The sequence below is a fragment of the Psammomys obesus genome, unplaced genomic scaffold, assembly GCF_907164565.1.
Source record: "Psammomys obesus unplaced genomic scaffold, mPsaObe1.curated_primary_1811, whole genome shotgun sequence".
Lineage (NCBI taxonomy): Eukaryota > Metazoa > Chordata > Mammalia > Rodentia > Muridae > Psammomys > Psammomys obesus.
Window position 1 is genome coordinate 5,840,953 of NW_026590699.1, and position 24,823 is coordinate 5,865,775.

Sequence of the window (24,823 nt, forward strand, 5' to 3'; positions counted from 1 at the left end):
GAGGTTCAACCATGGTTTGTTAGCAGGCGGTGCGTGTGCAACTGACGTAATGCCACACACGTCTGTAAGAAAACAGAGGTGCTTCTTTTCGGTTGTTGGGTGCGAACAGAAGCCTCCTATGCAAAAGCCCAGGGTATCAGGATTGCCTACAGAAATCAAAGGCAAAACCAGCAGCACAGTAAACCTCACGAGATGTTATCCGGTTTAATTCACAACTTAGTTTTTCAAAACAACTCACTGGACTCTCAGTTAAACATTAGTGTTGGAGAATGACATGTTTAATGTACTTACTATACTTGACAATTTAAAATAAATCCCAGTACTGATGACAATGATAGCTACAGATAACCATTCATGTTAAATACATCTTTGATTCTCTCTTATTCATACATTACATAGTAGATGGACATTGTAAGTGGTAATGCAGACACACATGATTTTAAGTCCAACAATATATGCATATTAAAATTCTGTATCTCCTGATAAGGTAAAAATAAAGCTATATAAATTGATAGACATTTTTCTGCAAAATTAGAATCACACTTTTGTAATACTTCCAACATACATATCTTTATTAAAGCTTCGTTCAGAGCAATATTAGAACCACTCTCATTTCCAGTCACCTGTCTAACTTTTCAAACAGAAAGATTGCATTCGCCAGGTGACATTTTCCTGTTTTTTCAGTCATGGGCAACTTCCAAAAGAAATGCAGAACGCAAGGGCCTGCTGCTCTGTGGCATTGCCAATGAATTACGCCAAGGTGACATAGATGTGGACGGGTGAGTCCAGTACCAGTCAGCGCAGACACACCTTGAACATGGGGGTTCAGAGACCCAGGCTGGAGCTTCCTCCGGACCACCAGACACCTGGCTGATGCTCAGCGGCTTGGGTGACCATAATGGCACACTCAAGACATTCGGCAGCTGATCCTGGAACGTGTGCTCAGTAAGGACACTCAAAGCTACCCTGTTTTAGCCTCAGCTGAGCCATCCTCTCATCCAGGAGCTCCGTGGATGGGGGCTTTGGTCTGCTTGCACTCAGGAATGGATTGCTGGGATTTGGGAACAATGTTTTCCTAGCTAGGATGTGGCAGCGGCAGGCACCTGCGCTCAGGATGGCATGCAGCTTTGGTTAGCCTGGATCCTGCTTGCTGAGGGAGGAAGGGGAGGTTCTGACTGAGAAGCACACTTCCCTAGGAGAGGAAGAGCTCAGTCCAGCACTGCAATGTCATCCACACAACCCACATGGGAGCCAAGCCCAAGCACCCCTTTTTAGGGTGAGGGTGTGTGTGTGTGTGTGTATGTGTGTGTGTGTGTGTGTGTGTGTGTGTGTGTGTGTGTGTGTGTGAAAGGACCCAAATGCCCCAGAGGGCAACATCTCTGTATCTCTGCACAGGGCTGTCAGAAAGGAGGTTGCTACATGGGCTAGGAGAATGCACGTGTATTTGTATGTGTGTACATGTTTATACGTGCCTGTACATGGCCATGAGTGTGTATGTGGATCAGAAAGTAAGAGAACACATGTCCAGCCAGGCCTCCTGGTATATATGTGAGACAGATTGCTTGCAGGGGACAGAGCCATGAATTCTGGCCAATGTAGTAAGTCACAGATGTTTTCATGTGCAATGCAATTAAGAAAAAAATTGCTTAATTTGAGTTGAAGTTACTTGCTCACATTTGGTCTCTGTCTCTCCATTTCACCTGCGCCCTTGTCTATTTCAAATTCTTAGGCAACTTCATTTGCTAATTTCCTAAGGATAATTTTAAAAGACATTGGAGTGTGCATAAAGTCTGGGGCGTTCCTATGTAAACTTCGGCTTCTGGAAGGGGAGTGTAAGAGGGTCCCCACATCCAGAAAGGGCTGCAGAATGCGCAGCCTGAAGGAAGAATATTCTGTGTTTAAGGCTGAAGGATGGAAATAAAAAAAACAAAAACAAAACAAAACAAAACAAAAAAAAACAAAATAGAAACCATGAAATTACAAAGGACCGTGACAAAACAAGCAGAGAAGATGGTTTTGCCCTCGGCACGCCCTTCAGCCGGTCAGTCTCCAGAAACACCGAGGAACAAAGAGGCACGGAGGAGAACCAAAGCTCACTGTCGGATACTGAAATGCTTCAGCTGGAACGCTCACCAGCATTTAAAGTGGCCAAAATTCTTAAACTTAAGAAGGGAAAGCTCTAAAAACATACTGAAAAATCAGAAGGTACATCAACAAATGAGTAAGAGGTATAGAAACAGCTATGAAAATACTTCAGTGCAAAGGCAATTTTAAGATCCCTAAAAAATACATTACAAATAATTTGTTAACTAAACACAGAGAATCTGCCCCTCCCATAGGTATATTTGTACCCGTACTGGGTTCTTAAAAAGGGCTGTAAAAATGCACACACCACTATTTAAGGGCTAGTGTGGACAGGGGCTCCGGTCCTGGGCTGACACATGGCGACGCAGGCGGGGGAATGGGCATGAGGGTGTGTGGAGGCACAGACAGCCTTTAGCAGAGCTGCACACCGTCTGTTCGTGCTCAAGGCCACTCCCCCTCTCTTTGGTGTGGTGTTTATGTTACCCAACCTCCCCCACTGCCAGGTCTAATAACTGCTCCTGCCCTCGGCTGGTCCTCCAGTTCAAGCACAGTTCATAAGGAAACCTTGTGCAATCATGTTACAAAATTTGTGCTTCCCAGGATATAGAGGCTTTCACGTGCCCGAGACCCTCGGTGTGGCTCCAGGCCTACCACATGGCTCCACAGGGATGGGGATGGCTTTCTCCCAGGCTCTGGCTGGTACCTTCTGCAAGGCTGCATCTCACTGCTACATCTTCTCTAAGTTAGGTCCCTTACAGCTGTCGAATGCTCTGCTAGAAACAGAAACGCCAGTGTGGGAAGCAGCAGGGATTCACAGTACAGCGGCCTTCTGGTGGCCTGTCCACTCTAAGTAAAGTCCTGGATGGAATTTGTGTGGCACCAGTGGGAGGCAGGCTGAGCAGCAGACTAGAACGGATGAGTCCACCACAGCCCAGATAGCTCTGGGTGTGGGGCTCACCTGGGTGAGATAAATACCTGCCTGGATGCCCCAAACCTCCACCACCTCCAGCACCTCTGGAACAAATGTTTTCCAATAAGGTAAACTGACATCATTCTAGGATGTGGTGGAGACTTGGCCAACTATACTCCGGAGAGACTTGGCCAACAGTGTGACTTATTCACATACATAAACGTCATCTTCCACAGGCAGCCGGTGACAGGAAGGGGACACTGACACCTTCAAAAGCTCTGATGTGCAGGGTCAGTATCTCAGCAAACAGACTCACACATGGTCTAGGGAAATGGCTTTGTGAGGGGACAGTGAACGTGAGCACAGCAAGGCCACAGGTGCAGGAGACACACACACTTGGTGTCTGAAACAGCCGATTCCCTAGTGGGAAGTGTGGATGGTTTACACAGGAAACTCGTGGTCAGGAACATCAGGAGGCAACAGGAGCCAAGCCCATGTGCTCTGCACCCGGCTGTGGACAAACGGACAGGGTCTTCTCCTCGGGTGACAGCAGAGGACGACAACAGCAGAAGGGTAGATGCTTGGGCCTGGCAAGGCCAGCCTCACAGCCACAATGCTTAAGAGGAGACCAGGCTTAGTGTCTTTTTCCATAGCCCAGCTGGACATGTGGTCACCAGGCCTGCAACAATGATGTCTGTCACGCACGCTCCAGATTGCAGTGTGCTGTGCCTGAGTTAGTGGCCTGGGATCCTACCCTCAAGGAGGGACAGGCGCAGGCACCCCAGAACACAGCTCTCAGAGGCTGGGACAGAGGGGCTGTCTGTCCGTCAAGTGGGTGTTTCCAGGCTGGACCTACAGCACCCATACCGCGTGCTGAGGGGAGGGAGCACAGCGTACTTTTCGCTCTCCCACCTCGAGCACACTACTCTCCTAGAGGGGGAGCTGCATTGGGCAGCCAAGGGTCTGGTACCCTGAGCACCCCAGCTCTGCGAAGAGGCCAGAGGGGTGAATTCTGAAACGCTGTCCCGAAGTTGTATGCTCTGCCAAAAGAACAGAAGGCCCTATCAGTCACAAAGCCTCTCTGAGGGACCCGTAGCTTTACCAGCCTACCTCAGACCACTCTATCAACCCAGGAGACAGCTAAGTGGGCCCATCCCATGGGAAGGGTGCCTTCAGGTCTGGGAATGAACACCCCCTGTTTTAGTGCCAACAGGGGGACCATACCACATGGTCAACATAGGGGACAACACAGGAGGGCAGGGGGCAAAGTGCAGAACACCTGAGCTTCTTCCCTGTCACCACTGGCAAGTGCAGTGATCACTCAAAGGCCCCAGGAAGAAGACAGGGCTCCCCGGTGCAGGTTAGTATGTCCCAGCCTGACAGGGACTAGGGTCAGTATCATGCTGAGCACACCAAGCCATCATGCCCTCAGTCTACAGTTACCAGACAGAATTGGATTGTGCTGCCTCTTGGAAAAGACCACAGCATGCACAAGCAGCTGGGAGGGAGGGGCAAGAGGCTGCACAGTGCAGATCTGCTCTCCTGGAGACGATCCCTCTATTACACTTCCAGGAGACTACCTCTAGATGAGGCTGCATCACAGATATTGTGGGGGCCTCAGAGCCCCAGGGCTATCCAGACCCAGTCCTGTGCTCCACCAATGGTTTCGGTTGGATACTAAATGGGCTCATGTCCTGTGCAGCTATGTGAGACTCTACTCCCGATTTCAAGACAGGATTATCTCAAGTAGCTTTTCTGTGAAGCTGTGTCTATCACAGGCACAGGGGCCCGCTTGTCAGGCAGCACTGGGCACAGCACACTGATCATGTCACTTGTATGTATACACATGAATTTAACGTTCCCCCTATGTGCTTAGCTCACCTCTCAGCTGGGCCACTTACCTGTGTGTATGTGTGTGTATGTGTAAAAATGGTAGAGTTTGTTTTCAGAACAAATCACTCATTTAAAAAAAAATGACAACACAGCAAAACTTTGGAGGAAGAACAGACAATCCAAGAGTCACAGCACACCGGCTTAGTGCCCAGTGGGCAGCCATACCGTTACCTAGCGTTGGGCTAGACCCGTCTTGGCTGCGGGAAGAAGTCCTTCAGCAGGGGCCTGCTGCTGTTCGAAGTGGCGTCAACCAATGCTTTGAGTCGGGTGCTCTGCTGCAAGGCGAGGAAAGACACTGAGCTGCTGCCCACACGGAAGCCAGCGAAGGAGGCCAGCACTGTGCCCTGGCTACTGCAGGCCTAGGGCATGTCTACAGTGACCTACGCCATCCATCCCCACACTCTCAACCACGCAGGCCATGCGCTCCGCTTGCAGGCTCTGCACATATCAGTCATCATGGCATCCAGGCAGCCAGCATTGGCTCCAGGGGCTGCCTGTCCACAGGGTGCACAAAGACCCCTCTAGGGGGACAGATGGCCCTGAACAGCTTCATTCGAGGAAGAAGTGGCAAGGTAAAAGGGGAGGAAGTCCTAACAAGTTCCTGCTCCTGACATAGAGGATACGTCCAGAATCATAAAGTTCTGTGCCCTGCCACAGGGCACCTGTGTGTCGCTTCCTCTGCAGAGCCACTGGCACCTGAGCAGTGGTGTCTGTACAACCTGCCTGGCAGACCAGACATTCATTCCTGAAGACCGTTGGCTCCTGGCCTGGCATTTTCCATTCCTCATGCACCAGTTCCTCAGTGCTGAGGAATGAGGGAGCTTTCAGAGTTGAAGGAGTACAAGGCTGGATGGCAGAAGAGCAGGTGGAACTGGCCAGTGTCCAGTAAGAAGTAGCCAGAGGATGGTGCTGTTGCCCACACAGGCACAGAGGTGGGCAGGCAGGCTGCTGCAAGTGTGTGGACGCAGAGACTGGTGCGAAGACACCCACAATGTTATATATACAAGCTGATATATATAACATGCCCAGTGTCCGTCACGCTTGCCTTGTACTAGGAACAGGTTGAAAACGATCCCCAGGTGTCTGAAGTCTGCCCCGCCGAGGCCTGCGGAATGTCTGCTCCTCCAAAGCTTTGCAGCAGTAGTGTCTGCTGTGCCTGAAGCGCAGTGGCAGGGCCTGTGTGCATGTGTGGTCTGCCGTGATGCCTGGGCTGAGGCCCAGGCCACAGGAGACAGGACCCCAGGGCTATCTCCCCAGCGCTGGAGTCTGCTGCTGCACAGGTTCAAGAGACTCAGTACTTAGGAAGCTCCGTCAACAGCCAACAGTGTTTGCAGCCTGAGTTGGAGCATGTAATGTTTTACAAAGTCCTTGTGACATTCTAGTCTTCCTAAACGTTCCGTCCAAAGTGTTTTTGAGAGTGTAAAACAGCAGCTGGAATGATGTAATTTACTCTAACGAGTTCTTATGACACTAAGTTAGAAACACTTTGATTGCCATTATTTCAAAATGTGTCATCTTGCTAACTATGGTGTTTAAGATACATGGGGAGGTAGCTACTTCTGCTCTGGGTGGTTCTTAGCCATAAGCCCTGGTGAGGCAGGCACTCCTCCAAAGCTCACTGATGGAGCAAATGTGGGTGTTGTAAAAATTCAGCCCAGATTCCACAGCACTATGTGCTGCTGCTGCCCTGACTTCTCAGCTGAGGAGCAGGGACTGGCTACAGCAGCCACCAAGGAAAAGGCTCCTAGGGCGGAGCTCTATGCCGCCACAGTGGCTGTTAAAAGCAGCACATCCCGGGATTTTCTAAACACAGGTCCTTATTTTGAAAGGCAGAACAGGGATCTCCACCTCAAGATGTCTCAGGGGTCTTGCACAGAACTCTCTCTCCTGGCATTCCTCAGTCCCCACACTAAAGAGTGGGACCCCAGAGGTGAGCATGTGGAGAGAAGTCTCAATTCCTACCACCATGGCTGTAGAGAACAGGGCCATGCTAGGGTCATCTTGCTCAAGCTGGTCTGACTACGTGTGTGACCGGCCTGACTGTCAGGTGCTTTGGGGCTAAGCACCTGTGTCAAGCAATGGTGTGAGCTCTGGACCCCATGATGGACACAGAGAGCTGCCAAGAGCCTCTGCTAGAGGAAGACAAAGCCCATCATTAGTGCTCCCCTCATGGGTGGCGTACTGTCCCCGTGTTACCTGACAGGTGATTGTGATGAGTGACAATAGCAGAGAGTGTGGTGGGTGGCCTCAACACTAAGCTCTTCCCACCTGGTCCTGTGGCCATCACCCCAACATGCAAGAAGGTAGAGATGGTCACCTGTTGGTCAGAAACTCAGACCACTGGCGGTCTGGGAAAGCATAAAGACGGTGGGCTGCTCAACAGAAAGGCACTTGTTCCTGGCCTGCAGGCCGCAGTCCGGAGGCCACGCACGTGGAGTATTTGAACAAGTAGTGGTTATTTAGGCAAAGCAGTGGAGGGTGAGGGAGGCAGGAGAGAGAGACAAGAGGTAAGTTGGTTACAGGCAAACATCCTAGCACACAGTTACCACCACTGCCCAAGCTGCTGGGTGCCGCCAGGCCAGGGCCCACTGGCCCACTCCTTCCTGCCCAGGCCCACACCTGGCTCCTCCAAGCTCTATGCCTCCTGCACTACAACTGGGGACAGTCTGTAGTAAAGATGTGTCTTAAAGGCTTCAGATCTCACCACAGCAGTGGGAGTTTCTCCACTAATGGAGGCGATGGGATAGTTCCCTCAGCCTTTCCTTCCTACCTTCCAAGGCCACTCCAGAAAATTCCCACAGTAGAAGCCACAACTACAGTCATAGCAAATCTCAGGAGTCCTGCAGGGAGCTGGCCTTGCTAGCTGCAGAGCTGAACTCTTTGCTCCAATGCATCCAGTCAAACACCTGAACAGCCAGCCCATCAGCATCTGGGCATCAGGTACGATGTGCTTTTGTGACGGCAGCTACGCTATAGCCAGGGAACAGAGAGCCACCCTGAGGCATGCTTCTACGCACAGTGCTGTCACGAGCAAGTGTCCCCATGTCCCAAGTGTCAAGATATTGCCTTGAACGTGTGTTTCCATATATCCCCATGCACAGGGAGTGGTAATGGGTAGTGCCTCACAGAGAATTCGTATTCATTCCATCCCTGTACATGGGCTGTTGTCATGAACATGGCATCTCTCATAAGACATTCTGAAGAACATGCACCATGGCCACTGTATTCCTGGGTGCAGGGAACCTTTATGACCATGTATATCCACTGTGTCTCTGTGTTAGGAAGCTGAGTCTCTACTGTGACCCTGGACACGTCAGCCTTGGAGCTGTACCACTGAAGGCTTTAGGCTTGTGTGAAAGATGGTGGCTGGGACAGCCTTCTCATTGCCCATGGCTAGGGACAATGAATGTCATTCCAATGGAAACCAAAGACGCTGACATGGATAGCTCCGGGGCCAATTGCTGTGGTGTGTGTGTGTGTATGTGTGTGGTGAGGTGAGGTTGGGGGGTATCAGTGGCAGGTGGACTTCCTTTCCTGTTGTCTCTTATGCTGTGAGGGGTCCCCAAGCTTTACAGCTACCCCTGCCTGGTGTCATGTTGCTGCAAGGCACTAACTTGGGACTGCTCACAGCAGCACTGGGTGAACACGTCCACCCCCATGCGCACAGGCAGGGTTAGGAGTTCTAACGACAGTTTATCAACTGTGGAGGAGGCACAAAGCAGGGAAGAGCTGGTGGCAAAAAGTCCCAAGAAGAGAGCCAACCTGAAGGTGGGAACGCTGAGGTGGAACCTCACCGACCCCAGGTGGGGATGCCTGCTTCCCAGTCCAAACATGGCCAGCTCTAGACTCAAGTTCCACACATGGGCGGTAGGTACAGCCAGGTGACGAGGGACCTATACCCCCACCTTGGCCCCTTACTGCTCTCCCTCTGTGGGAGCTGTGTAGCTCTGCCCTTCTCTGTGCACAGGGGCCCTGTGTTGTCAAGATGCTGCACGAGAAGTTATGGGAAAGTTGCCGGCAATTCAACCCCACAGCCCGGCCTCTAGGAGATTAAGACTCTCATGGGGGAGGTTGACAATCTGTGTCTTGGTGGCCTCCTGGGCAAGCCACAACAGGCGTGATCACACTGTGCCTCATGACAAGGCTGAGGGCTCTGCTTTCGGCCAGTTTGGGAGATGGGAAACAGAGACCCCCCATTTCCTCTTATAAAGGTAGATTTGAGCCAAATTCAAATTCAACACCCTTAAAAGTGGCACAATCTTTTCCCCTTCCAGAGTTAGGAAATGAGCACGCTTGGGCATGCTGAGTGGCTGCTAGATTGCTGGGCACCAGCCCAGATCATAATTCAGCAGCCAAAGTAACAATTAATTACTTTTTTGTGGATTTACAGAAAATAACTTTCTCTTATTTTTATTATTTCAGATGACTATTTAGGTATAAAAAGCAAATAAAACATTGTTCATCTTGAATTTTACTTAATAAGACACTTAAAAGGTGTGTCATTGCAGAATCAATGAGTAAGGTGTCGGCTATTCAGTCTTGTGATACCCAGACCCTTTGAGATAGCCTAGAAACCTCCCTATCACAAGACAGGCAGAAGAAAGTGGCTGGCCTGGCCTGGCAACCTCCATACCTGAGTCTTCTCTGTCGCCGTGGGCCATAGCTGTCTGCACAAGACCTTCTTGAGGACATCAGGAAGGAGGCTGACAGTGACCAGAAGAGTGATGCCCAGCCAGGCAGGCCCACTGGACAGCATGTGTATGAATACATAGTACATCCGCTGATAGCTGAGGAACGGCCTGGGTAGAGAGAGAGGGCAGTAGTGAGAGGCTGCCTCACCAGGAGGGATGCCACAAATTCAGGCTGCTTCCCAAGCCCTCCCCAAGGTGCCAGCCTCAGAGCTGTCAGCCACTGATCACACCGCCTCAAATCTGCCTCCTGGAGTCTTAGAGTGAGAAAAGGAGGAAGGAATTGTAGACTGTGCCCCAAAGGGAAAAGGGATCCCACAGGCCCAGCATCTGGGTGAACTTCCCACATCAGCACTATTCACATGGAGGTTGGTGGGGTGTTGGCCAGCAGGCCCAGAGGCCACCAAATGCTTTGAACACATGCCTCCAGAGGAGACAGAGGAACGGGGGTTGGTTCCCAGTGTGCTGACGATGGCTTCCTTGGCTCCATGCTCCCTGTTTCCACACAGGACCTGGAAATTACCTTCTTCTTCCTGGCACTACAAACAGCCCACGGATAGAGTAAAGCCCCACCTCCAAGGATAATACAAAGTGCATGTGGACACACAGTGATAACCAGAATGACGAATGGGGAAGGGTGACACTTGGAGACAGGGTACCTGGAGCTGGTGGAAAGGTACCTGTTGCTTACATGCTTACACATACAACTCAGCAGAGAGGGTAGAGAAGTCATGCAACTCTCAGGCCCAAGGTCCCAGCCGCCCCTACTCTGCCCCACAAAGCGTCCCCTCAGGTCCTGGCAGGGCCTCAGTTCTGGCTTTCTGATTGGGAGGTGGCAGCTGGAGGCCACTCAACGCTGTTCTTTGCTCCTGCCCAGCTCCAGGAGCCATCACAAGGGAGGAAGAGGCTAGGATGGTCTTGTCTGAGGTCGCCCCTCCCCAGGGGCTGTGATGCTGAGTGAAGAGACTTTGCTTTGGGCCTTACAGCCTGGCCAGGACCAGGGCAAGACGAGCCTATATAAGCGAAGAGTGATGTACACACGCCTTACTTCTCAGGGGCTGCCCCTCCCATTCCTCCCTGGCCCAGGCTCTCAGGTCACAGGGCCTTTGGCCATGGTGCTAATTCAACTGAAGGGGACACAACATCCTTCAGGAGTGGGTTTTATGTGAGGTTGAACTGCTGAAGTCCTTTGGGAATGTCACAGCACAATGGCCAAATGATCCTGCCCCATGCTGAGGGCTGTGGGTGTCCACAAAGTGTCCACAAAGAACACACGGGGAAGAGTAGACCTCATGTCCCTATGAATGGCGTTGTGAGCTGGTGAGGATGAACTGAGGTCCTGAGTTTGGCTCCATGTGGTAGCACTAGAGAAGGAGATGAGGCTGAGTGGAGCCAGTGCCAACTCCTCCACCCAAGTCATGTCATGACATGGCAAGTGCTGTTCACTAGGTGCTGAGCATGCTTGCTGTTGTCATGTTCTGCAACTTCCAGGTGCCAGAACCACATCAGTTGTTCACTCAGGGCACTGGGAACCGCCTGTGTGCCGGAGCTCCAAACATGCACCATGATACTATGAACACAGGTTCCAACAGCAACTGGCACTCCAGTGCAGGAAGCCATGGGCTGTGCAGAGCACGCACCTTGAGTCCTCAATGACGGGGTGTGGGGCATTTGGGGCCACAAGGGGTTTCAGGATCCTTACCAGATAATCCCCCCCCAGAGCAGGGAGAAGACGACGTAGAACAGCAGTGACCCCCAGATGACAAAGTGGTTTATCCAAGTCCAGTAGTGTGTGTCCAGCGCCAGCTATGAGAGAAGGAGGTGTCAACAGCGGCATCATCCACGCATGCAGAAAGGAGGGCCAGAAAATCATCAGAAACGAGGTGAAACTGAAACACGATGGCAGAGTGCCCGCCAAAGCTAAAAGAAAACCACACTGAGGCAAACCACGTTTCCTCAGAAGACAGGTGGGATTGCCAGGTTTTCCTGAGTCACCTGGGACCTCTGGCTTCTGTTGTGTGTGTGTGTGTGTGAGTGTGAGTGTGTGTGTGTTTGAGTGTGTGTGTGTAAGCATGAAGCATCCCCCATGCTGACATACTCCTGCCTAAGAAGACAATTTGAGGAGTCTATTTGCATATTCTTAAAGACCCAATGTGATGGGGTGGAGACTTTCATAACGAAGTTCTCATAGAATCTGACTGTGGGGGCTGCAGAGAGAACCTGAGTTCAATTCCTACCATCCATGGCAGTTCATAACTTTAGTTCCAGGGGATCCAAGGGCACTAGACACCCACATGGTACACAGACATACATGCAGACAAAACACCCGTAAACATAAAACAAATACAACTAAATTAAAAGACTCTGAAATACATTAACTTATGCAAACAGATGTTTTAACTATACTGGGGCTGGGGCTCTGTATTGCAGAGCACGTCAGTTTCCATCCTTTTATAAACAAACACTCAGCTCTTCAGTCTCTCTTGAGGGGCTCTGAAGTCCATGTGCCAGGCAGTGCACACTTGCTGGCACCTGGATATGAACTGAAGGAGACGGCTCAAGACACTTAGCATGGGGGTGCCAGTGTCAACGTGGAGCCTAGGGAGAGCTGCAGGCAGGCTGGTCCCAGCTGGCGTGTGCCCACAGCAGTGACTCACCTTCAGCGTGACGGTGAATACCATCACAGTGAACACCAGTGTCCCGAAGGTCCAGTTTCCAAACATCTGTGAAGACAAGAGTCTAAGTGAGTGCCTGCTGCCGTTTACCTCTCCTCCCTCATCCCAAACACGGATGCTAGAGAGCATGACCCATGGCCTCTGCACCCCAACCCAAAGATATGGAGACTACAGTTTTCTGAGCTAGAGAAGGCAAGAGTTCAGATGGCCATAAGCCAGCACATGGCCAAACCTGGCTCAGGGATGCATCACATTAGAGTCCTACTGGCCTCTGACGCTGGCCCTCCTCGGCACTAGCACATGACTGTCAAGAGTCCTAAGATTTCAGGTTCAGCAGGGAGAGGCCACACGGCTGAAGTCAATATGCATTGTGCAGATTTGGACCCCAGCTAGGCTGCTTTCTATCAAACGGCTGTCTACCGCATTCCACACTCAGGGAACCTGCCTCTGGTGACAGAGATACCCACAGCTGAGGGGCCCAGCTGTTAGAACACTGCAGGAGACAGCCAGAGGAGACACCAGAAAACAGAGGTGACAGCGTCGGGGAGGGCTTCTCTGTGAAGACCTCAGGACAAGGAGTAGGCAGGCGGCACAAACTAGACAAAGGCTACTCCTCCAGTATCCAGGTCCCTGGCCACAGCCATGGCTGCTAACAGCTACCCAATAAGGAGGGAAGACCAAGTAGTAATGGCTGCCTTCCTTCGAGTGGGGACTCAGGTAGGACAATGGGAGGTACAGACAGGAGTCACACTCTAGGAACTGACACATTTCTCAACTACAGACAGACACAAGTGAGGTCAGTAGCTGCAAGCCCTCTCTCTCAGAAAAGCCAACCTCCACAGGCCTTCTGCAAGAATGGTTCCCTGCATGCCACATGATGTGGAGACAGCTGGGTTCTGTCAACTACACCTCTCACAGAACATTTCCAGAACTTCCTCAAAGTTTTATTTTGCCACGACTCAGAAGGCTATGATGCCAGTACTTTTGCCTATGGTTAGTTTTAATCAAAGACACATGCCTATAACCATACAAGAACCATACAGGTTTCTGTGACTCCGTGGCCTGCAGGAGCCCCGGGCATCAGGCCTTGGAGACACTGACTGCATAAGGAGGCCACCATGTCCTGTTCTTTATCCTCTCAGGGCTTAGAAACAGTATCAACAGAAGCCCTTAGACCTGCATGTGAGGGCTTTTAGCCAGGGGCCGCTTGGTCACTCTGGAGTAGCTACTGCTACAACTAGCAGGGAGAAGGCAGAGATGCTGCAAGGTATGTGGGGCTGGTCCCCATGGGAAGAGAGCCAACACCAATGCCCAGAGTGTGTGATTGACAGAACTGGGTCACAAGCACCCTCCCACAGGCTTTACCTCTGGGACAGGAATATTTTTACAAGTCAGGGGCAGCAGACTGGTGGCAGCAATGAAGGCATTTACCTAAGGGGGTGTTGGAGAGCAAGCAGTTGGTTTGTTTAACCACAAGCTATAGGTGTTAGCCAAATGGTGACCTACAGTAAGGGGAGTAGAGGCTACTGTCTCAACTCCAGTTCTCCTGTGCCATCTGTTGTCACAGAATGAGAGAACTCAGATGACAGCATGACAGAGGTACAGGTATAAGCAATGGGATACGCAGATCCCAGCAGGACTGTACACCAGGCCAAAGTAAACTTAGCAACTTGTTCCTCCCACACCTGTTACAGGGAGGAAAGCATCCCTCCACCACTGCCAGGTTCCCTTGAGTTCAGTGGTTATGGTAGACCTGGGGTACCATGGTGGGACACTAGGCCCTGAGTCCCTGTAAGGCACACAATCACCACCACTTTAAAAAATATTTATTTATTTAATATTTATGAGTGTTCTACCTGCATGTATACCTGCATACCAGAAGAGGGCATCAGATCTCAGTATAGATGGTTGTGAAGCACCATGTAGTTGCTGGGAATTGAACTCAAGACCTCTGCAAGAGCAGACAATGCTCTTAACCACTGAGCCACCTCTCCAGCCCATCACCATTACTTTTATAGGCAGATGAAATGTAACAATCCCAAGTCAGGAATTGCAGACTGGCTAGGAGCCTAAGAAACATGGTCATCTGCCTCCCTGTGCCCATGGCTCTTGGTTAATGAGTGCCAGTGCACTGGGATGGATGGATGGATGGATAGATAGATAGATAGATAGATAGATAGATAGATAGATAGATAGCCACAGAGCCGTTTCTATGTAATCTTCATTTCCTCATTTATTTCCAGTGGGAGCCTTCCGGTTGCCTACCAAGAGTCTCTTAATATCTTCTAGATTCCTTAAGGACCTCTGTGTGGGATGTAAGTCTAGGACACCAGCCCCTCGGCCAGATAATCACATTTCCCCATGCCCCAGGGATGCTTCCACTTCTGACTTCCTCAGGACTGAAAGCATACCTCCACTGATGTCTAACTGACCTACATCTCCACAATGACCAGCACTGATGGTCTGACTGGCTCATAGCTTAACAACGCACCTCACTGACAGCTCAGCTCTCAACAATACCTGTAAATAAATGGTCTGAGTAATCAACACCTTCACGATACACCTTCATCATCCGACCGACATACAACTCAACATGTACCTCCATCCATGGTCTGACTGACTTCAGACAGCCCCAGACCTGTAGCAATGTCCTGGGCCGGTCCCACCTGTCTGATGTCTGATGTCTGATGTCAGCCCAGTCCTTGATTCTTTCTCTTCCCTGAGGATGAGCGTCCTCATAAGGTCTTTGCTGCTCCCCAAAGCCTTTAAATCTACGCCAACTTAATTTTTACATGGAGTAATATTCCAGACATGGCTCTGGCTTAAGATCACCATCACAACACCTGTTCACTCCTTTGGGCCAACTCCACACGCCGCCTGTCAACTGTATGCTGTGATCACACACCAGGGACAACCATCCCTTCTGTCCTGTAGGTATTTCCTGACTATTATAACATTCCAAATCAAATACCAGGCTAGGAACAGCCCAGAGATCAGCAAGAGTGTGGTGATTAATGCCTCAGTAGCATCAGAAATTCTTTTATGGATTTCGATGTCAGTGCAAAAAAAATTCATAAGCAAACTTTAAGAAATTATTCATAATTCCATTGTCTTCACACTACACGAGACCTATGAATGTTCCCATGAGACGCTGCACCTTTTTAGAAACGTCCTTAACAGCAGGCAACAGAGTGAGCTTCTGAGCAGAACAGTCTGGAAGATGCGCCCTGGATCCATGAGGAGTGTCCAGAACTATCACCACAAAGCTGCAAACCCCGACCTGAGAGGGCCTTGTCCAGTAGCCCTTGCACTCCAGCCCTGCGCATCTAATAGTTTTGTATCTCGTACTCCAACACCGGCTTAACCGAGGCTGAGAAGCGCTCCCTAGAGGCCTGGGCACAGGGTGCTGTGCATGACTAGAAACCTCATCTCTTCCTTGGCCTCCTGGTCACCCCAGTTCCTCCATTCCTACCTCACAGACAGATGCCAGTGTCTACCCTGGAATGCAGTCAGGGATGTCGAGGCGACTCTGGTCTTGGAGTTCCACAGACAGACCAGAGCACATTCCCCATCATGCCTGGCTCTGAATTCCTTTGTGTCAAGACGTGAACCATACATTCGACCCTCTACTGACAGGCTTATGTGTGTGGCGAAGGCAGCCACCAAGGCCCTTCTCAGCAGCAGAGCCCTGCGGGGGCTCAGGGGAGGCCACCTCTGCCCATGACACTTGTTTTCTAGTCTCATCTCTAATTCCAATGAACAAGAATGGCTAATGCAGAGCTGTGGGTGACGGGTGGGGCACTGCGGGGCCACCGAGGAGCATCTTCCCAGTAGCCCACACAGGGCCTAAAGGACCTAAAGCACTGTCTGAGGAGCGGAAGACAAGAAGTGAAGGCACGTGAACACAGGAATCCTGAGCTCCCATGACAGCTAGCAGAGATACTACCATACACTCCAGCCAGCAGGGCAGGAGACTCACCAAACCCCAGAGCGTGAGAAGAGGCTGGAGACACTGAAGAGAGACACAGGAAGGCCTGGGAAATGAGCTCACTGCTGCTGTCTTTCTAAAGCAGAGAGCCACCCAAGTCCTTCCCTAGCACTCGACCTCCAGGGCATTCCCGGGGAATGTCTGTCACTGTACTCTGAAACGCTGAGGTAGATGCCACAAGGCTGGCACAGGTCAGGATCCGAGTTCTGGACACGCCTCACACCCGTTTCCTAACCTGTGTACGCTCCTTCCTCAACCTCCCTCCCCATGCCAGAGACCACCAGATGAAGGGCACTTGAGTGGCAAGATGTGGTTTGACAGTGAACAAGTGCTGACACCGAGTGTTTAGGACATGGGATGATGAGGTGCCCCTTAAAGGCTGACTTATGGGCAATAGTGTACAAGTTACCCAAGACACCGATGACCCTGCTACCACGTTCACCGGTGGCTTACAGGCATTGATTGATGACAATAAAAGATCACAGTAAGCTACAAAAACCTTAAAATCTTTAAAACAGTGAAATAAATTTTAGCATATCTTCAGGATCAAATTTAGTAAAACACTGATTTTTATTATGTTGCAAGAGATCAGAGCTTTTAGTTATGAGGACACAGAAACAAACACACAAACTGTCAGGCCACAGGCCACACTTGGGCATTTCAGCCTGACAGCCTGAGGGATCAGCATGGGGAAGACAACATGGGAGAAGAGGGGAGCTGGTTAAACGAGAAATGAGAAGCATTTCTGTCTTCAAGCTCCCTGAAGGGATGGCTACGGAGGAGTTTTCTCTGATGTCAATTGCAGTGTCTATTTGAACAGCCATCTCAGAACCTGTGACCTAACTGGGCTAACACTAAGCCTGGAACTGTGATATTACATGGAGAAGATCTAAGGTCTACTTGATGTCACTTGTTCCCCAAGGTGGCACCGCTATGCCACCAAAGCACGGTCCCTACCAGGCCTGTCCTTAATTTACAGTGACATGCAGACCTATGGGGCCAGCTTAATAATCCCCTACTACTGAAGCCTTGACAGAAACCCAGGGAGAAGACACCTTGCAGGGTCAGGAGGCTCTGACGCCAGCACAGGGCAGAAATGGCTAACAGCTTTTCTACCAACAAAGCACACAGGAGAAGTCACATTTGAAAATATTTTCAAGAAATATTTTATTTGTAATGCACTCCAAAAACACAGAGAGGACAAACCCATAGTGTCTTACCATGCTTGTGTTGGTGGTCATTATCTGAGGTGGGAAGGGAAGCAAGTGGCAAAAAGAAAAAAGCAAGATACGAATAAAACAAACCCCAGAAAGTAGGCAAACAACAAGCTGCTCTCTATTAGAGAACTACAGAGCTACTCACTGTAAAGGGGTCATGCTCACGCACTGTGGAGAGACACGTACACCACTTAACTCCCATACAAAAGTACAGTGGCTGGAGGAAGCCCCAGAGCCACTGGGTTCAGCTCACGGCAGGTGCACATTGTGAACTGTCAGGAAAACCTCAGGGTCAACCTTCCCCTACATCTGGTGAGTGTGACACGTCCTTCCTCTAGGCTGCTCATAGATGCACACCCATCGGTGCTCACCTAACCACAGGCCGACCTCTTCTCACACGGCTGCTCTACACAATGACCGTACACAGTGGGGCTTATTACTAAGTAGTGAAGCCTCAAGATCACGCTCAGTACTGACCTGTCCGTTGCTGGTCACGGTTGTGTTTTCAAACATGAAATAAGCACCAAAGAAAAATACCAAAGCGTCAAATACGCCGAGGAACGTCCAGTAAATGAACACCCGCCAGCGGAGCAGTGCATTCTTGGCGATGTCTCTGAGGAAAAGAGTGGAGAAACTGTGACATCAGCACAAGGGCCACCCTGTCCAGCCCTTCTCTTACAGAAGGAATATCATATGCAGTGGATGGATGTAGCACCTGTCATCAATAATAAATCTGACAGCCTATAGGCAGAAGATAGGAGGTGGGACAAAGAAGGCAGAGAGGATTCTGGGAGAGAGCCAGGTATAGGAGAGTCAGTCAGCAAGATGCTAAGAGGATGGATGCATGGTAAGTGAGCTCAGGTAACCAGGCACGTGGCAGAATGTAGATTAGTATTATATGGGTTATTTTTTTTAAAATATTTTTTATTTATCTAACTTTATGTGCATTAGTGCGAATGTAATAGGCATTACAGACAGTTGTGAGCTTCCATGTGGGTGCTGGGACTTGAACAGACAGTGCTCCTAACCACTGAGCCATCTCTCCAGCCCCTATATGGGTTATTTTAAGCTATGAGCTAGTCAGAGAAGAGCCTCACTATATGGCCTAGGTATTTGTAAAATCATTTTGATTGTTATGAGTCATTATTCTGGGAGCTTAGAGAAGGGAGGAAAAACCTCCTTCTATACACTCTGCCCATGTGTCCCTAAACAGCATCAACTGGGACCAAAAGACATGGAGGCTGCATCTTCTGCTGGAGAAAGCCACATTTCTTCAGACTACACTGCTGTACACCAATGCTCTCCACTCTTGAATACTTTATCTCTCAGAGTCAATTGTATTGCTGGTAAAAGAAAACCTGGTGCACTCTTGTCTTCTAAATGTGACTAACCAACAACAGCACAGACACATCTGATATACGATTTGCACACTGAGATTTAGGGTTGCTGGAGTCCAATTCCCGTGGGTTCAAGAGCTCCAAGGGATGAAGATGTGGCAACGGTATAATGAAGGGAGTGACCACCAGCCTGCTGTTAAGGAGATGGCCCTGAACAGCTCAAGCCTCTGTGTTTCATTTCAAAGCCACAAAGCATACAATTTCAGTTTTATTTCCTTAGATATGTTCCAAGAAACTAGATAATGATTCCCTGAAAGTTTTTTTTTTCACAAGTTTTCTTCTCATACGCTTTATTTTCCTTAGGCAGATATTTAACCTTTTGGCCTCATAGTTAAGTGCATCTCTGTGGTCACTGTGGCTAGCACCCTGTAACTTAAACACCTCGCTGGCAGCCTACGTACTGGACTTTACACGTTTTTACTGACTCTTCTCTTGACACTATCTGCATTTCTGTCCCGTGCAACCATAGCCAAGATAAGGGGATTTATTCTGTTGGCATAAAAGCTGGTAGACTCCAACCCTTCCTGTCTCCTTACTGCCTGAGGTTGTGGTGCCTACAGATGAGGTCCTTGCTCCTGCACTAACGTCCTCATGCTCACATGTGTTCATTAACCTCTCTGAGCCATTCTTGCAAGGGCTGTCTCCTGAGACAGGATACTATGTGCTGTTCTGAGCATAATTATGTGCTTCAAGATCTCTATTTTGTCTTTCTTAAAACTCTCCCGGGTTTTGAGTTGCTTTAGGAATCATCATCTCAATCTTGTTATGTATTTTTAATAAATCCACCTTAGAATTATTATTATTATTATTATTTTGTCTCTCGATACAGTGATCCTTTTATCAGTAGAAAGTAACAGATTTTTCTCTCTCTCTCTGTTTTTCTATACAGGGTTTCTTTGTATAGTCACGGTTGTCCTGGATTCACTCTGTAGACCAGGCTGGCTTCGAACTCAGAGATCTGCCTGCCTCTGCCTCCTGGAGTGCTGGGATTACAGGCGGGCACCACTGGGCCCGGTGTACCTTAGAATTATTAAGAGATTTCTATTGTGCCACTGCTGAACCCATTACAGACAAAGTGAAAGGAAGAGCTGCCAAGAGCACACACAGTGTTACACTAGAGGAAAGGGAGCACCCCATGGAAGTCCCAGGAAGAATAGCCGAGGGTGCAGATTCTGTCACACTGGTCCTTGACACACATACAGAAGCTCTCCTCGCGTGCTCCCCACAAGGAGAGCCATCCACAAGGCACTCAGACGCTGCTCCCTAGAACAGAGCCATGGTTTCCACCACGTGAGTTTCTAGGCCTATTCAGTACACTCACTAGTTTGTCTACACCATTCCCTCTGTGTCTACACCTGAAGCACGCACGCACGCACGCACACTTCTACCTATTTCCTCAAACTTCAAGGTCTCTTAAATGGCTAAACATTAAAAAGGAAGGCCCCAAAGCCGGTGACTGCATCCTGTGGAACTGGACAGGAAAAGGTTGTCTGCTGTTATGTGGCTTTTGAAACTACACCGGTGAAGAGACCTCACAGAACTAAGCGCATACATGTGTGTACACACAGGAAGAAGACAATAGACCCTGGGCAAAATGAATGAAGCAGGTGAAGAACAATACTGTGTCTACTGGCTGGCAGCATCCAACTCATTATTACCGGGAGAAACTGGACAAAAGCAGGGGATCTCCTTCTTATGTGTTATCAAAAAAGACTACAAAGAAACATTGCGTATGTCAGAAAATCTGGGCAGTTCTGAAAGAGTAGAAAAGCTATTGCCTTAATACTGAGAATTGAAGCAGAGTCGAGGAGGGCTCCACTCCTAGCTTTCCCAACTCTACCAACAGCAGGGCGCAGAAGGGGTTCACGTCTCTACCATGCTGTGACACACAAAGGAGGTTCCTATGTGCATCCAAGCCTACTGCAGACCCCATCACCTGGCGCATCCTCCAGGACACTCACTGGCTACTTCTATCCTGTGGGAGCATGCGCACCAGCTTTGAAATCCCACCAGCGTGAGCTGATGGGAGGACTCTGCGCTGCTTCCTCGCCTCCCTGTGCTGCACAGAAGAGCTGTAGGGGCTCACACTTGCCCAGGGACAGAGGCACACACCTGTAGAGGGATGGGTCTCTCTTGAGCACTTCAATGCCCACGTGCTGCTCCATGAGGCTGTACAGGAGAATTGGGAGGGAGGTGAAGCTGATGTTGTAGAGAGTCAGATACGCAGTATCGTACAAAGTCTGCAAGAAGGAGAAGCAAGCTGAGTGGCACTCCACAGTGGCTTGAACACGTTGATGTTATGATTTAGCGTATTACTGTGTGTGCGTGTGCACATGTGTGTGGAGAACAGAGGTCAGCATCAGGTGCCTTGGAGCTCACTGACCCAGGTGGAGTGGTTAGGCAATGAGCCCCATGCGTCCTACTGCCTCTGACCTCTCATCACCAAAAGTACAGGTCTATGCTGCTATAGCCAGCTTTGAACATGGGTGCTGGGGATTTGAACTCAGGTCCTAATGCTTACACAGCAAGAACTTCATCAATTGTGTCATTTCCCTAGGCCCTGAGTATGCTACTTTTTAATTTGTAAAAAGCATAAATATATAGAAAGTGCACCTAAAATGCATAAAAGCCACCATTTTACAGAGACAGACAAATGCAACATATTTTAAACTTCATGAAGTAAATTTGCCAGGTTTAAAATTCTTCAGGTCCAGGCAGAGTTTAGCTCCCTAATTTGCAATTCTGTTCACTTTAACATCTTTCAGCTTCAATTAACCTGGCCCTGGTGGCTCTGGATACAAGCTATTGGCCACTGTCCATTTGAGCACATGGTACATTGGGACAGAAAAGTGTCTGCCCAGGCAGCAAGTACTGAGGAGTCTCCCAGGTGACATATGTCTGCATCCTGCATACTTCCATGTCTGACTCCAAGGATGGCCCACACATCCATGAAGGTTCAGGTGTGGGTGTATTGGCTATGTCATTACAGGCTGTATTCAGGAACATATTTAGCCTCACCACACCCAGACTGGGGGCTGGCAACTCCTCCGCTCTGTAGCCTGGCCCTTCATCTTTGTCTATTGACATGGGCAGCAGGATGGATGACCCCAAGGCCCCTATCAGATCCACATAAGGTCCATCTGCATATTCCTGAAGACTGTCCCCTCACTATGGCCACCCACAGGGAAGGAAGGCAAGACCATGGTGAGCTTCCAATTTATGACATCAGACTGACCTGCTGTGAAAATCCGCAGAAGAACTGGTACAAAAACTGAGGGAAAATGAAGCAGACATTCTGAAAAATAAGTCATGGCCATTAGTTCAAGGGCATTCTGCAGAGATGTCTAGAGCTCAGTAGCCACTGCCAACACATTATGCTTCCTACGGGGCACGGGCCAAGTGAGCCCAACGAACCACACAATAGCTGAGTAGGGTTTGGACATGCTTCTCCTCAGGGCAGGTCTATGGTGGGGCCCTGGAGAACATGAGCAGCAGAAGGGAGACACACTGGTTTAAGGCAGTGGCAATTGAGAATTGGGCAGCAAGGACCTGCCTGCACGGAGAGCACCAAAGACATTTGCCCTCAAACATCTTACGACTCTTCCTCTGGCTCCATGTTACATTCTGAGAAAGTACAGGAAGTGTCAGGGATCCTCTTTTTATAGGAGCAACCTACTTCTTAATGGTCACTTCTATTTGTAGATAAATGGCCCTGAAAACACTAGGTCACCTGATGCAGGTCTCAGGCCACTGAAACTGTGAGAGGAGAGAAGTACTTCCTACCTTATAAAAGAAGTATTGCACAAGCTCAGATATCCTGATGTAGTAAAAATGCCCGTGAACAAGAAGCATCTTCTTCAAATGCTTGAACTTGGGTATTGCATAGTCGCTGTTCCTTGCAGCTTGGCGACCCTCCTTCCCAATGACGCCTAGAATGAAGGGCAGATAAAACTTGTAAGCCAGAATCAGCTAAGCCCAGGAGACCACTGTCCCCTCGTAAAAGCACAGGTCACAGGTGGAAGCCCAAGGTCCCTCTGCATGCTACGACACAGCCTCTGTCTACCTAATGAGCAGCAATGGCTTACCTATGCCCACGTGGGCCTCTAGAATCATACTGACATCATTTGCACCATCACCGATTGCTAAGGTAATAGGGTGCTCCTTTGAAAATTTGATTAATTTAACAATCTGGAAAAGAAAGAAACATGAAGTTTATCATCTCTGTTTCAGTTTTGTTAGTGTTATTAACTGGGAAGAACCAACAAAGACATAAAGATGGTGCAGGAAATGGGGAAATTGTTAGCTTAAAGCTCATTTACAGCTCTCAGATTATTTCCTCCAGAGAAGATCAAACAGTCTCATAAAAATTAAGATATGATCAATGGCACAGCTTCATGAAGGCATGAACACAAAATTAGAGTTATGTTCAGGTATCGGAAAAGCCTGGGGCCAATGCCAGCACAGTAGTTTTCAAAAAGCTGCTTCAATTCCATGTCATTTGGTATCAAACAATTTTTTTAAAAAGTTGTTTCTAATGCTGTTTTAATTTTCAAATTTGTCATGTATAAAAATTAAATATGTCAACTTAATGCAGTAAGTACTCTTCATGATTTCTCTTTATTTCTCAGTTTCCAGGTTGATTTCTTTATAGACTTCCCTACATGCATTGCATTTTAGTTTAGGATTAGGATGCAAGACTGAGAAGGAGGCAAAGCAGAGTGCTTTCTTCTTTCAAGACAAGAAATGGAACTATATATGCACTTGCATAAAGAAATCGAGAATCTGAAAATAGCATTGGAAATGCCAGGCTCCCATCAGGGAAACAATTATAGAAGGTTTACATGGACTCAAGCACAGAAGGGAGCTGGGAAAAAGCCATTTTTACCCCAAACAAGATACGTGCGAGTAACTGTACCCCAGCCTGTCCTTTCTGAGAGCTGCCCAGGGACTTCCTGACTGTGTCTAGTGACAGCGGCTAACTGGAGCAGCAAGCTTGCATATGAAACAGCACCTCCCCAAACCTGGCTTTCAGACATACATGATGACTCTTCCTTTATGGCTGAGCCAGCTGAGAGGCCCTGATTTCCTTAGGAGCAGTTCAAAGCTCCTTGCATCACACCTGAAATACGCTACAGTGAAGCCAGACCTCATTCAGGTGTATGAATGTTGTAAAGATACCATGTTTACGTACATCTTCCACAATACATTTGATGTGTTTACAAAAATGATCTGGGTATGTTCCCCCAAGAACAGGGGAAGTGCCGAGGACTGTCCAGAGAGAGAGAGTCAAATCCTGACTCCCCTGGCACACAGAGGTCTCAGTGAAGGCAAGTTCCCTGCCCACCCCCTTGTAATAGATTCCCAAGGCACCATGGGGCCTCTCTAGGAGGGGCCATCCAAGCCCTCAGGTAGGATCTAAGACTCAGGTTCTGAATTTCCAATTGTCTTCCTAATTGTTTAACAACCCATGACAGCGAGACTTAGGAAAAAAAAAAAAAGGCTTTCTCCCTACAGTGCAGGAGTGAGCCGTTCCTGACCTGAGCCTTCTGCAAGGGCGCCATTCGGCAGCAGAGCACAGCGCTGCAGTTCCTGCAGATCTCCAGGAAGAGCTCTCTGTAGTTGCCCGAGGAGCTCCCATCCTCCCGGGGCTTCATGATCAGGGACAGCGCTGCTCCATCGATGATCAACCCATAGTCGTGCATATCTGTGGAAAGTCTTCAGAGCACACAGAAGGGAAGGACCACTCAGCCACTGCACCTGCAGTCTAGAGCACCCACACCTGGACGTCCACAGTCTAGAGCACCCACACCTGGGCCTCCACAGTCTAGAGCACCCACGCCTGGGCCTCCACAGTCTAGAGTACCCACGCCTGGACGTCCAGTCTAGAGCACCCACGCCTGGACATCCACAGTCTACACCACCCATACCAGGGCCTCCACAGTCTACACCACCCATACCAGGGCCTCCACA

The 24,823-nt window shown here is 49.4% G+C and overlaps 1 protein-coding gene across 5 annotated transcripts in view; it reads right to left on the reverse strand.

Annotated features, from left to right (window-relative positions):
• Positions 1-185: 185 nt before the first annotated feature.
• Positions 186-24,823, reverse strand: part of Atp11a (ATPase phospholipid transporting 11A) — a 109,681-nt gene continuing 85,043 nt past the window's right edge. For 2 of the 5 annotated variants that reach the window (XM_055608422.1, XM_055608423.1), the window contains exons 20-29: positions 24,391-24,568; positions 22,939-23,041; positions 22,637-22,782; positions 22,089-22,148; positions 20,966-21,093; positions 17,934-18,069; positions 12,234-12,299; positions 11,279-11,382; positions 9,522-9,687; positions 186-4,035 (exon numbers count right to left, since the gene is read on the reverse strand). In XM_055608422.1, coding sequence (XP_055464397.1) covers positions 3,823-4,035; positions 9,522-9,687; positions 11,279-11,382; positions 12,234-12,299; positions 17,934-18,069; positions 20,966-21,093; positions 22,089-22,148; positions 22,637-22,782; positions 22,939-23,041; positions 24,391-24,568 — 1,300 coding nt within the window. In that variant the 3' untranslated portion in view covers positions 186-3,822. Of the gene's footprint in view, positions 4,036-5,053; positions 5,164-7,205; positions 7,291-9,521; positions 9,688-11,278; positions 11,383-12,233; positions 12,300-17,933; positions 18,070-20,965; positions 21,094-22,088; positions 22,149-22,636; positions 22,783-22,938; positions 23,042-24,390; positions 24,569-24,823 lie in introns of all 5 variants that reach the window. The other 3 variants (XM_055608424.1, XM_055608426.1, XM_055608425.1) reach the window with 3 other exon arrangements.